Here is a 14,236-nt window from a genome sequence, read left to right as displayed (position 1 = left end):
TAAATTTGTATTGATCCCGTTTGATGCAACAAGGAAAAATGCTCTTATCAGGAAAGGAATTACTCAATGTTTCAATGTTACAACATCGCATTCATGATCTCAAATTATTTGTTATAGTAGTGTTGAAAGTATTAAAAGTTATTTGTACTTGACGTCATACAATTACGATTCACGAAAATTACGTCAAGATATCAGCTCACCGAGTTCATTGAGCTGGGATCGTTTTACTTCCGATTTACTGGAAATAATTTTTTATTTACGCCTTTATCTCCTCTCTATTTAGTCCCGCCACCGTTTCAACTATAAACTATAATTTTTATAATTGCTGTCTAGAAATCACATTATAGTTATTGCCCTTTAATTTTGATTCCACCTGAATTACTGTAGCTCTGTGTATCGGTGTGATATTACTGATAGCTAGACGGTACAGTAAAGCAGAACAATCCATGACAATGCGTCACTGTCGCACCTTTATATTGCATTATCAGCTAGATCGCGTCGTTATATTCGGGATTGAGTATTTTATATTCTGAATGTTTTTGCTTCAGTTTGTGCTCACGAAAAATAATTATGAATAATAAAATACGTGCTATCGTCTTTGTTTACTTTATTTTACAATTTATTGGGTGGGTTCTAATTGGCTTTGCTTTTGATTGCACCCGATTGGTGTTATTTTGTTGTGCGAGAGGTCACCTACAAAATATGTCAATTTGAATTTATGTCGTGTAGTTTCCTGATTTTAATAGTTATGATCGTAATAATAATGCAAGTAAGACAAACTGTGTGCTAGGTAAGTTTGAAATATTGCCTCTAATCAGATCTTGTCCTACGTTGTTTTAAACTATAACTATAAAGATACCCGAGGGGCTAGCTGAATATTGTAATTTTGGCAAGGGGTATCAGAAATTGGCAATGGGTGGGAGCATATCATAATCACCCCTCGACATTACATTTCAAGACTTTGTCCTTGAATTTTGAGCAGAAAATGTCGCCTTGTTCCAAACCTGTCCTTACAGTTACACCATCCATTACGAACATTAATTATTCGTAATATTCGTAATACTAGTATTAACCCTGTCCTAAACCTAAAGTGCAACCTCAATACATTACCGAGATAGGAAAACTCTGAAGAAGCTTAAAAAGTGGAAGCTTAAAAAGTGGAAGTAAAATTTCAACAACGTATCTTCAAACCTGACACAATATTCTTATCATGAAACTCAACCTGGCGTCTTTATTAAACATCACAATATGGGCTGTTGGTAATGGATTAGAGGTATTTATTCGAGCAGTTTACCTATTAACTGCTCAATATGAGGGACGCTCACAATTTAGGCTGTTAGATATTTCTGATCTTAACTTTTATTTAGGAAAATTAATTTGGACAATCCGCTGCGTTAGTGGTATTGGTTATACTTACATATTTGAGTAAATTGCTTTATACGATTTGTTAGGCACCTCCTCCGTCGTACCAGCTACGATGAAACGCTTATATTGGTCTGGCGGCGTCTGACAAGCGTTAGGTTGAGTTCTGAGTTTGTGTTAAGATTGAGGATAGAGTTAGAGTTATTATTATAACCTTCTCACCAAGACGAAGACCCCAACCCCCCCCCCCCCCCCCCACTCAACTCACTCCTAACACCATCTACGAGATATCCTGCTCGCAATGTCCCTCCAAGTATACCGGACAGACCTACAGACCCCTGATCCACCGCATGAAAGAACACACGAACGATGTTACAGACTCAACAATGCCTTCGACGAAACCACAGACAGGATCAAATCCGCCCCCGCCCATCATGTGCCCTGACCACTGGACATTCCATCTCCTGGAACAACATAGAAGTCCTCAAATCCCTCACAACACGATCTCAACTTGACCTGACAGAACACGCCGCTATTCAGATAAGACAACCCTCTATGAACAGAACTGATCGTGCCCCCAAATGTAGCTCACTATGGGACCCTATCCTTCCCAAGATTGCTTCATCTCTAAAGACCAGGCCATCTGGCATTTCCTTTTCATCTACCTCAAAAGCCTATTTTTTAATTTGAATGTTATTATATTGTAAACTTAAAACATTTTTCCACCCTCTCCACTCCACCGGTGGAGCCACCCTTGCATGTCACACATCACTCATCATTGACACCACTACATTTTATATAATCACCCCTTCACAACATCATCCCCAGCTGAAGACGATTTACACCGCTCCTACTCACTAATAAATCGCTAAATAATTGGGCGAGCGAATTAGTAAGAGCCGATTGTATTTTGAAAGCTCCTGCTAAAAACAAACTTTTCGTATCACTTATATGTTTTAAATAATCCCCCTCCAGGTTATTATTATAGTTCGACTAAGAGTAGCTTCAGAGAGGCAACGATTTTGGTCCAAAATTGATGGTAAAAAGTCCTGATCGAGAAATAATTTCGAGGGGTAAAATATTTGAACTACAATATTCGTCTGAACAACTATCTGTTTGGTCTACTGAGAAACCTATTTTGGTAGATCCATTGGCACTCAACAACTATGATGACATAGTATCTTGCTGTCTTGCATCGTCAAAGTTTTTTATAATATTCGCCTGAACTCGGGACTTGGGAAAGCGTCCGGTCTCGTGCTCGGTCTTTGCATATGTTATTTAGTTAAAACAGCGAGTGTCACGCCAGTACCCCCAGAACATAGAATTAGGACACACAGAAAATACTCAGTCACTGTCCTGCACTCCGGCATGGTCCTTACCGGACTGTGAGGTATAAATGATTCCACAATGCCTATAGCGCCCTAAGTCTAACGCCCAGATTCCCAAAGACAAAACAGCATGTAATTAGGTTCTGCTTTACAAATGTTGGTGGCCATGTGATAAAACTCAACAAATTATATACTTGTTTAACTTTAACATTCACGGGTTTCGTAGTGTTACTGTGTTAGAAATGGAGGACCGTCGTTACATACTTACATAAATTAGAATGAAAATTCTTTATGCTCTTGCATATTATATGGTACTTTGATATTTTATAAGCTTTAAGGAATTTTCAACGTTAATGATTTCATTTCAGTTAGAGTTGCTTCTGGATTTGTGTATTTTGAATTTTCATGTTTAGTAATTATATTTTTATCATTTATTGGTTGGTAAGATTAATTTAATGAACTGGAACCGAGTGTTAAGAGAGGAAATTTAAGGTTGCCGGAAATTGCCGGCAAATACAAATGAATCCTAATTTTTGGTTTTTATCACTTTTAATATTAAAATCTATGACGATAACTTTAAGTTACACAATAAAAAGTTTACTAATTAATGTGCTCATGTCCTATCTCAAATTCAACCAATTGTTACCCAAATTTCAACCAAATAAAAGGTAGAATCCTGATATGAAAGCGACAAGTTTTTATGTAGAAATTCACCTATAAATGTAAAAATAATTATTTTGATTTTTGAAAATATTTTGAATTTTGAAAATATTTTGAATTTTCATGGACTCACTCGGATTTTTATAAATACCAAGCCCTTATGTCATGTCACGATTCGAGATTTTCATGCAAAACCTGATCAGTAATCAACCTAAGTATTAATCAACCGAAGTATTAAATAAAAATGTTTTTAGAAACTTTTCTCTACATTTTTTTCTATCTTCAAAATTTGTTAAGTCAGATACGAGACCTCGGGATTCTGGAGTTGAGTATGAAAACCCGATATCGCGATTCGACTTCGAGATCTGACTCTGGTATCGGCGGTCGGATACGAGACCTCGATAAGCAAATAAGTAGGTACAATGCCTACCAGCTATTATATTAGCCGGCTAATAGCTTTTAGGCGTTTAATACTAATAGCCGGACATAAGCCGGTCGGCATTGTACCGGTCGACGTTGCCCCCGATATTACGACTTGATGTCGTAGCAACAAAAGTAGATAAGTAATTAGCAGCGCAGAAGTAATAATGACATGCAATTGGCATATCAAACTATAGACCGCTGCTGAAGCGCGATTGCACGTGTGAGACAGTAATTCCCGTCTTATCATGCAGGTCTGAATATCGAGAACACATATAGTTTCCGAATCAAGCCAGCAGGCATCTGGCATAATACAAGTTCCTGAGTCACAATATTACTTGCCCCGCATGGAGCTGCAGCGGTGGCGTAACGAAAGGCCCCGCTGACCCCGCTGTGCGGGGGGGGGGGGGGCGCCGTCTAAGGGGGGCGCCAAATCGTCGTTTGAATGTGGGACAATTTCGAAAACTTAACTAAAGTACTAGCAAAACTGCGCGTTTTGCTCTAGATACACACTTTTTTAGAAATTTTACCGGCGTATCCTCTAAATTAAAATCACCTAAGGCTAATTTGTTCAATTTTAGGGAGGGGCACCAAAAGGGAAAGGGGCGCCAAAAGGGGGCGCTATTTCGGCGGGGGGCCAACAGGCAACGTCGTTACGCCACTGAGCTGCAGGTGAACGTATTAATTGAGTCGTTTTAATCAGGCTGCACAACAATAGTTCTCATTTTTAGAATCAATGAATCGGAGCCAAAACTGGATTGTAATAATGACTATTAGTATTAGTATAATTGCTACCGTTCGGTATTCTTAAAAGATGTTTTACCTCGATATTATATAAAAAGCATAATTTTCCAAGGATTTGAGTCAAACATTTCGACGAAAATATGCATTTCAGGATTTCACAAATACATTTTTTTCAAATTTCCGGTTGAATAAATCCGGCAAAATTCTTGAATAAAGGACCGAAACCGGACATTAAAGCCAAATATCCGGACGAAACCGGATTCAACATCCAGTCGGTTCTTCAATTGCTAATCGACATTCGACACGATCACGATCATTGTTCTCATTTTCATGGAATTTATAATTTGTAAGCATTCCGTCATCAAAATAATGGGGCATTGAAAAAAGTGACAAATCATAAAATTTTAAAATAAAATTGTACCTATAAAGAGCTGTTTGATAATCAGATCTGTGAAGTTTGGTAGACCGATGTTGGTTGTTTGTGTGAATGTACTAGGATATGCCTATATCTCGATACTTCTATAAGTTCTAGCTCGAATTTTAGGAAGCACTTTTGTCCATATGGTGCACGTTGATATTAATGTTTCATTTGCATATCTTCTCTGTCTGTCCTACTACTTCTGGAAACTTCGAGAGAACTTCTAGAGTGGTTACTGGATCGAAGAAGGATGAAGTGGCACATGTGCCTAGTGCATGCTAGCGCTGCTATTCGAAACAAACTGAGGTCTCTTTGTTTCGTCTCTGATTAGGTTTAATATTATTTGCTCTACTCTGTAGTCTGTCGTTTTGTACAAATCCAGGCGACAGATAGAAATAGGTATACGTATTCACTATTTCCCTTTATGAATCCGGATATTCTGTATCCTAAACAATTGTAAAGAATTTATCCGCTCACATTTTAAAAAGGATTAGTATGAGATTTTAAAACTGCTTCACTTTTACGAATAAATCTATGCCACAGCTAGTGCAGACCGCTACATTTAAAGAGTCGTACTTTGTTCAGATTTAAGTATTGTATTTATTTTATTTCTTAATTTCTGGCGAACTTTCAAGACCAAGTCATGTTTAATTCCTATATAATTTCTGTTTAATTAATTTACCTCTTTTGAAATAATGGCCGCTTTTATTCAGTCGGAATGAGGCTAAACTCAAACCCCTTTTTATAAGTGCAACGAAACTGTTACGACGCTATTTCAACAATCGGTAAATGTCCTCATATTTTACTGCTTATAAAGATTCAAACGGTAGTATTTTATGCTACTATATTCTTATATTACGTTTCACACCAAATTGCTGACTGCAACTCAATGCCATTATATCTCAGTCATTTGTGACGCATCTACACAAATACATTTTAATTGATTTATGTTTAATCTTTTAATGTCATAGGTTTACCTTGATCGTTAGGTTGTATTTTTGAAACATTTAATTATAAGATTCCCGAGTTGTATTAATTCATTATCGCCAGTATCCATGGCACTTAATTGTATAGATGCTGTAAAATATCCCGTAATTTTCTGGTTAATTCGGTCTTCAGCGTGCATAATGGCTGTCTAGTGCGTGCATAATGGCTGTCTAGTGCGTGCATAATGGCTGTCTACTTCTAGTGCGTGCATAATGGCTGTCTACTTCTAGTGCGTGCATAATGGCTGTCTAGTGCGTGCATAATGGCTGTCTAGTGCGTGCATAATGGCTGTCTAGTGCGTGCATAATGGCTGTCTATACTGTGTTGTTTAGCACGTTATTAGAGGGTGTAAGGGGGTGTAACTTAGCACTTTAACAGTGGGAAGGGTGAGGACTGAGGAACAGTTACGTAGGATAGGAAGCAACGCCAAGCAGAAGCTTTGGTCTTTAGCCGCCGCCAGACTTCATGGTCCACTAGGTGACGCTTAATTCCTCTCCTACCACCGACCTGTGAAGCTTGAGATGGTACATGTGACATGCATGCTGAAAGAATTCGATATTGCCCAGATGTGATAAAGGATCATTCACGCTGTCACATATCCAGCAATACTTACGACGGGACTTTGGCTCAGATCCAGTCACCGTCATGATACTTCAAACATTCCTTAAAAACATCGACAGATCATGACTAGAACATGAACTTTTTATAAATTTCATATGATAACTATATGATATAGAAAGTGGTATTTTCTGAATAGATTCGTTTTTTGAGATAATCGATAGTTGTGTGTTGCTGAATATTTTCACCTCACCATTTAGAACCGCTCTGACATGGTTAGTACCTGGCACTTGTGTCAGTTGCTAACCATATGGGCGGTATTATACCAGGACATTATTTCATTTCATTAGTCCACTACCTCAGCTCCCTTCATCACCTAACGTTAACCTCTCATCATTTTATCTCACAACGGCTAGCTGCCAATATAAATATTAAACATGGAGCCTTGCACGTTCTGCATCAGATAACAACATAGGATTTATTATACATATTTATTTTACATATTAAGATTGGTCCAGTGCGTCGATAAAAATTAAAAGTGGTTTAAGCTAAAAACAGCCGGCATGTGATTGACATGACGAATGAAGAATTAAGGAAATACATTATTGCTTTTTGTTTATATGCCATGTTATTCTCGAAAACCATGATCATATCTTCTGGTTTGAAAGTACTGTGTTCTGATTGGCTGCAGTTTTAGAGGATTCTACTCCAATTGGTTGAGCAGCTGACGATTTTAACGATGAGTTGACAGAGTATTCTGGTCGGTATGTTCTGGTCGGCGAATTACCCATATATTCTTTGATATTGCTTTCTGTTTATACACGGCTTGTATACACGGTACGTCATCTGGTACGGTATTATCGTCATCTTGATTACTTCATTGAGGCCATGAAAGTAGTGATAATTGGCCCTTTTTATCATGCATTTTTTTTTAAATCAAAACAAAAATCATACAAGTGCCAAATTTTTTGAATATTAAATTGAGGAATTTTGCATCATCTACGGAAAGTATTTCCTTAAATATGTAATAACTTTGATGTTGACGTGCTGAAAAACCACCTTATATAGTTATATTGAAACTGCAGCATTGGATGTTTTGAGGCTTGCTTTAGAACCGTTAAGTATCTAGTTTCTGTAATTATATAGCGGTACTCCTTCAGGTCGTAACCAAAAGGAGGAGGGTACGGTCCCGTACATCACCCTTACCCCCTCGTATCTAGTAATAGTATGGGGGTCGTTATACTTCACGCTTACCCCCTCGTATCTAGTAATAGTATGGGGGCCGTTATACTCAACCCTTACCCCCTCGTATGTGGTATACGGTATGGGGGCCGTTATACTCCACCCTTACTCCCTCGTATCTAGTAATAGTATGGGGGCCGTTATACTCCACCCTTACCCTCTCGTATCTAGTAATAGTATGGGGGCCGTTATACTCCACCCTTACCCCCTCGTATCTAGTAATAGTATGGGGCCGTTATACTCCACCCTTACCCCCTCGTATCTAGTAATAGTATGGGGCCGTTATACTCCACCCTTACCCCCTCGTATCTAGTAATAGTATGGGGCCGTTATACTCCACCCTTACCCCCTCGTATCTAGTAATAGTATGGGGGTCGTTATACTCCACCCTTACCCCCTCGTATCTAGTAATAGTATGGGGGCCGTTATACTCCACCCTTACCCCCTCGTATCTAGTAATAGTATGGGGCCGTTATACTCCACCCTTACCCCCTCGTATCTAGTAATAGTATGGGGCCGTTATACTCCACCCTTACCCCCTCGTATCTAGTAATAGTATGGGGCCGTTATACTCCACCCTTACCCCCTCGTATCTAGTAATAGTATGGGGGTCGTTATACTCCACCCTTACCCCCTCGTATCTAGTAATAGTATGGGGGCCGTTATACTCCACCCTTACCCCCTCGTATCTAGTAATAGCTAATGGGGGCCGTTATACTTCACGCTTACCCCTTCGTATCTAATAATAGTATGAAGGTCGTTATACTCAACGCTTACCCCCTCGTATCTAATAATAGTATGGCCGGGGCCGTTATACTCCACGCTTACCCCCTCGTATCTAGTAATAGTATGGGGGCCGTTATACTCCACCCTTACCCCCTCGTATCTAATAATAGTATGGGGGCCGTTATACTCCACGCTTACCCCCTCATATCTAGTAATAGTATGGGGGCCGTTATACTTCACGCTTACCCCCTCGTATCTAGTAATAGTATGGGGTCCTGTATACTTCACGCTTACCCCCTCGTATCTAGTAATAGTATGGGGGCCGTTATACTCCACGCTTACCCCCTCGTATCTAGTAATAGTATGGGGGCCGTTATACTTCACGCTTACCCCCTCGTATCTAGTAATAGTATGGGGGCCGTTATACTCCACCCTTAGCCCCTCGTATGTGGTATACGGTATGGGGGCCTTTATACTTCACGCTTGCCCCCTCGTATCTAGTAATAGTATGGGGGCCGTTATACTCCACGCTTACCCCCTCATATCTAGTAATAGTATGGGGGCCGTTATACTCCACCCTTACCCCCTCGTATCTAGTGATAGTATGGGGTCCTTTATACTTCACGCTTACCCCCTCGTATCTAGTAATAGTATGGGGGCCGTTATACTTCACGCTTACCCCCTCGTATCTAGTAATAGTATTGGGGCCGTTATACTCCACCCTTAGCCCCTCGTATGTGGTATACGGTATGGGGGCCTTTATACTTCACGCTTGCCCCCTCGTATCCGTTATACTCCACCCTTACCCCCTCGTATCTAGTGATAGTATGGGGTCCTTTATACTTCACGCTTACCCCCTCGTATCTAGTAATAGTATGGGGGGCCGTTATACTTCACGCTTACCCCCTCGTATCTAGTAATAGTATGGGGGCCGTTATACTCCACCCTTACCCCCTCGTATCTAGTAATAGTATGGGGGCCGTTATACTCCACCCTTACCCCCTCGTATCTAGTAATAGTATGGGGCCGTTATACTCCACCCTTACCCCCTCGTATCTAGTAATAGTATGGGGGGCCGTTATACTTCACGCTTACCCCCTCGTATCTAGTAATAGTATGGGGGCCGTTATACTTCACGCTTGCCCCCTCGTATGTGGTATACGGTATGGGTGTCCGTCAATAATTTAATACTGTGATGAAATAATAAAAATTTACCTGCACATGGTTATAGGATATTGAATTGCCAGCTGTTATTCGATTAAAGTAATAGGATCCCGATACCACGTCTGTCTAAATCGTCTAAACTAGACCCCCGAGGACTCATTTTACTTTTAGCTATACAAATCCTTTGCTTTGTGAATATTTTACAAATATTTTTGTGATCGTCATTTTTGCAAAACTTTTCTAAAACTTTACTTATCGAGCCTACGACATGAGCAAGATACAATTAATAGTAATACCTCATTTCATTCTATACAGACAAATTTATAAATTTGTTTGACTTGAAAATTTTAAAAGAAGCCACCTCAATCATCGTAGTCGGCATTTAGTTTGAACAAAGCCAGTTCGTTTCTGCCCGTCGACCGGACAACTAATTTCACTGACTGTTTACCAATATCACATTGATGCTTGCTGCAGCACACACAACTCCGAATTAATGACTAATGACTAGAAAAGGGTCCGGCCAAGTTATTAAATTCTGCTGTGGTTTGCTTTTGGCACGCATTTTTTTGTCGTATTTGTTGCTCCATGCAGAATATAGATTATACAGTGTTTTGGTGGTATTCATTAGTGGCCGATCAAATTCATTAGTGGTCATAAATCAATATTATTTGGTCACTTATGATAGAGGTCTCAAATCTTAATATTTACCACCAGTATGTGCAGAAATTTGTTTTTATAATCTTTGCCTTCCTGAATTCTTCATTGGTTGCAGTTACTATAAGAACCTTCAATCTGGTATCGCCTTATTCCAAAAATCTCTTTTCAGTATTTCATTAAATAAAAATAAAACATAAAATCATTTGTCCCACATTACATTCCTAGTTATTATTTTAACATTTCTCATGCACAAAAGTTATTATTTTATTCACAGCTTATAATATTTCAAACTGATATCAATTGTTTTCTTACAGAGCTATGGCGGGTACACTCAGCAACACTTTTCTGTTCTTTATACTGGTAAGAGAATATTGCCTTCATCTTGAGATTAGAGGCAGTAGCTAGATTAGGGTCGTCAGAAATCTTTACGTTGCCAAGTTGGTAACATAACTTATAACATAAACTTAACTCTGACTCTGACTCTGACTCTGACTCTGACTCTGACTCTGACTCTGACTCTGACTCTGACTCTGACTCTGACTCTGACTCTGACTCTGACTCTGACTCTGACTCTGACTCTGACTCTGACTCTGACTCTGACTCTGACTCTGACTCTGACTCTGACTCTGACTCTGACTCTGACTCTGACTCTGACTCTGACTCTGACTCTGACTCTGACTCTGACTCTGACTCTGACTCTGACTCTGACTCTGACTCTGACTCTGACTCTGACTCTGACTCTGACTCTGACTCTGACTCTGACTCTGACTCTGACTCTGACTCTGACTCTGACTCTGACTCTGACTCTGACTCTGACTCTGACTCTGACTCTGACTCTGACTCTGACTCTGACTCTGACTCTGACTCTGACTCTGACTCTGACTCTGACTCTGACTCTGACTCTGACTCTGACTCTGACTCTGACTCTGACTCTGACTCTGACTCTGACTCTGACTCTGACTCTGACTCTGACTCTGACTCTGACTCTGACTCTGACTCTGACTCTGACTCTGACTCTGACTCTGACTCTGACTCTGACTCTGACTCTGACTCTGACTCTGACTCTGACTCTGACTCTGACTCTGACTCTGACTCTGACTCTGACTCTGACTCTGAACTGCGCAGGTGGGAGGTGTGTGGTGTAAAGGAGCAGGAGGAGGTAAAGGGGGAGGAAGAGGGAACATTCAGGTGGACAGCCCTAAAACCGAGGTTATAGATATCGGAGCTAGCGGTAGTGTCAAGAACATGGGAAAACTTGCCAGTAGGTTGCTATAACAGTGGTGCAAATTAACCATATTTTTTCTGCAGTTTTAAACGTTACAGTTTTCGAGATATCGACTTTCGAGGTTGAAATACGTTTTGTATCTAAGTGTCTAGTTTCATGGTTTATACTTTTATACTGCTATCATGTCGGCATTAATATTAAGTAGTAGAAAGCCTTTTTATGACCTTTATATTTTTACTTCATTCCACCAATAATTTTATTTTATGCGTGCTTTGCTGAACAATAATGAATAAACTAAAAATAGTCAGTATAAGTATATTAATATAGCTATGTATATGATATCATCTTGTTAAAACGTCATGATTCAGTGACAACAGGTATATAACTACTATATGATATCATATACTTATAGCATAACTACTACTATATTTACTTAGATAACAGCTATATCATTACAATAATAACCTGATAATGATAGTAAATTCAAAAATTCTGGTTGCGTGAGAAGTTAAAAACGTAGGCCTTTATAATAGATAAATTATGATATTTTACCGACAGAATCATTTGTGTTGTTCAGATTGATCGAGCATGGATGATCATTCGTCATTGATCATGTCATTAGAGTGTAAGTATAAGTTTTATCTGTGGTTAGCTCCATTTTTCAGATTACAGCAGAGTCAAGTTCTTCTTGTGTTTGCAAAATGTCAGTTCTATAGAACAGAATAAACAGCGTCAGATCTTTTCAAATTAAGTTATTAGAAATTGATTAATCATAATATTCTTAAATCTTTGCTCACAAACTTTCCCATGAAATTAAGGTTACTTATCATCACTCTCTAAAAAGTTAAGATAAAGATAAGCTCCCATTACCAATCGCCCTGAAATAGTAAATATACAATAACTTCTCCTCGAGTCCTGTCTTCACTATATACATCCCCTCTTTGAAATGGTGTCGGCATGGTGACTCATTAAAGATTCTTGATTTAATCCGAGCACAAAAAATTCTTCGAACTTTTCACACCTCTTCAAACCTGTCTGGACACGTCTTAACTAACATTTAACGTTTAACTTGTCTGAGATTTTTGGAGCTCCTGATAGGATTACACTAACAGGAGCACACGATTTCAAACCACCGTACACATCCTACTGTGCTCTGATTGGTTAGTTTGTGTCACGTGGCGTGAATACTGTGTTTTGATTGGCTGCATTTACGCACAATTTCAAACCACCGTACACATGAAACTCCAAGCTCCCCTAGACCACAACTGGTTGATATACGGTCCTATCCTGGTCTGCATCTGCCTCATCACACTCTGTATGATGTACGATAAGATCTACCGCTGCTACCTCTCCAACCAGGTTTGTGAGATCGTCCTTATCATTGTGACTATTTATTGTGGCTAATTAAAGACTAACTTAACACTAATTTAAGACTAATTTCGGTTAATTTAATAATAATTTGAGACGAATTTGAGGTTAATTTAACACTAATTACTTAAGACTGATTTAAGACTAATTTAAGAATAATTTTGTATCTGGTGATGATTCGTGGTTTTGCTTTAAAATCGAGCTTGTTCTGCCAACAAGAGATCAACAGGATGAAAAACCAACAAATAAAAGCGAATTATGTTAAATTACGAATAATGAAATTGAATTTTGTGCATTATTTTTCAGGATATGGGGGAGAAAGAAGGGGGTGACGTGCCTACCCTGGTGATTGAAAGTGCTCCAAGCAAGCAACAACTCCTAGCCTCTAATCGGAAGCCAAATCTGGATAATTTCCGAATGATGGAACAAACAAACGGAAAGCTGACGGGTTCTGATCAGATGGGGTCTATAGGATATTCTGATACAGAGAGAGCTGAAGCAACCCGGAAACTAGGAGAGAAGCTCCACGAATCAGCAGGTCAGTACTGGATCAGTGATCACCATAGATATAATGACGAGATACAAACAGACGGGATCAGGCTTAACGATCACAATATATATTCTCATGATCCACAGCGTCAGGGTCTGACTTCTCACTCCAACACCTTTACTATCGGAACACAGTCTGGAACGTTACATTTGAGAACAGAAAGCCCCGATCAACCCTTGCATTTGGACTTGGAGGCCATTAGGACCGAAACTTTAAATCTGGGGTCTGATACTCAGGCGAGATTGAAGTTACAATCCGAATTGGAAGTTCCACGGGCAGGTGGAAAGTTTGACACGATGGAGAGTCAACGGATGAATGGCAGACAGAATGACAGAATGAGAAGTGAAACTGAACGCAGTGAAACAGCTCGCAGTTATAAAAGTGAAAGGAGTGGTGGGAGAATAGAAAAAGGTGCAAAGTTAAGAATGGGAGAGTCGGAGATCAGTGGAAATCTGTATCACTTATTGCCCTCAGAAGACCAGTCCACTGGATAAAGTTACATTAGATCGAACATTCCAGAGGTTAATTCAACGTTTGTAGCTACTTCTGAGGAAAGTAATGTGTACTCTAGTGCTATGTGAATTAATTGCTACTAAATTTAGCGGATGTTGTCTAATTAAACTTTGACTGCAGTCGTAGAACGTCAACAGTTCCAGTGCAATATGAATAAAGGGTCAGTTGAAACCATGACGACGCGACCAATCAGTGCTTGTAAGAGTGAACTGATGACCTCCAGAATTTATTATTGAGTATTATTATGAAACTGTATTCCTGTTAATCAATTTAAAGATAACAAATTAAATTACCTGTTTTAACAATTTAATAAA

General features: G+C 39.3%; 2 protein-coding genes across 3 annotated transcripts in view; one reads left to right on the top strand and one right to left on the bottom strand.

Moving 5' to 3' along the window:
- Positions 1-116, bottom strand: part of LOC134825333 (uncharacterized) — a 52,153-nt gene extending 52,037 nt beyond the window's left edge. For both annotated transcript variants that reach the window (XM_063837506.1, XM_063837507.1), the window contains exon 1: positions 101-116. The gene's annotated coding sequence lies outside the window, so the exon portion shown is untranslated. The remainder of the gene's footprint in view (positions 1-100) is intronic.
- Positions 117-10,495: 10,379 nt separating this feature from the next.
- On the top strand, positions 10,496-14,236 carry LOC134825332 (uncharacterized). The gene is made up of 4 exons (XM_063837505.1): positions 10,496-10,626; positions 11,392-11,527; positions 12,750-12,850; positions 13,166-14,236. Exons 1-4 carry the CDS (start codon positions 10,585-10,587, stop codon positions 13,901-13,903), a joined length of 1,017 nt encoding a protein of 338 aa, XP_063693575.1. The 5' UTR covers positions 10,496-10,584; the 3' UTR covers positions 13,904-14,236.

Source organism: Bolinopsis microptera, chromosome 13 (assembly GCF_026151205.1).
Source record: "Bolinopsis microptera isolate Bmic1 chromosome 13, MBARI_Bmic_1.0, whole genome shotgun sequence".
NCBI classification, from domain to species: Eukaryota; Metazoa; Ctenophora; class Tentaculata; order Lobata; family Bolinopsidae; genus Bolinopsis; species Bolinopsis microptera.
The sequence above is the reverse complement of the archived record's forward strand: the minus strand, read 5'-3'. Positions and strand labels throughout refer to the sequence as shown.

What these genes read in the sequence shown, in the direction of transcription:
- LOC134825332 (XM_063837505.1), top strand. Translation starts at nt 10,585, where the DNA reads ATGGCGGGTACACTCAGCAACACTTTTCTGTTCTTTATACTG. An exon ending in GAACATGGGAAAACTTGCCA is followed by an intron (nt 11,528 to 12,749) that starts GTAGGTTGCTAT and finishes AAGCTCCCCTAG; the next exon opens with ACCACAACTGGTTGATATAC. An exon ending in GCTGCTACCTCTCCAACCAG is followed by an intron (nt 12,851 to 13,165) that starts GTTTGTGAGATC and finishes ATTATTTTTCAG; the next exon opens with GATATGGGGGAGAAAGAAGG.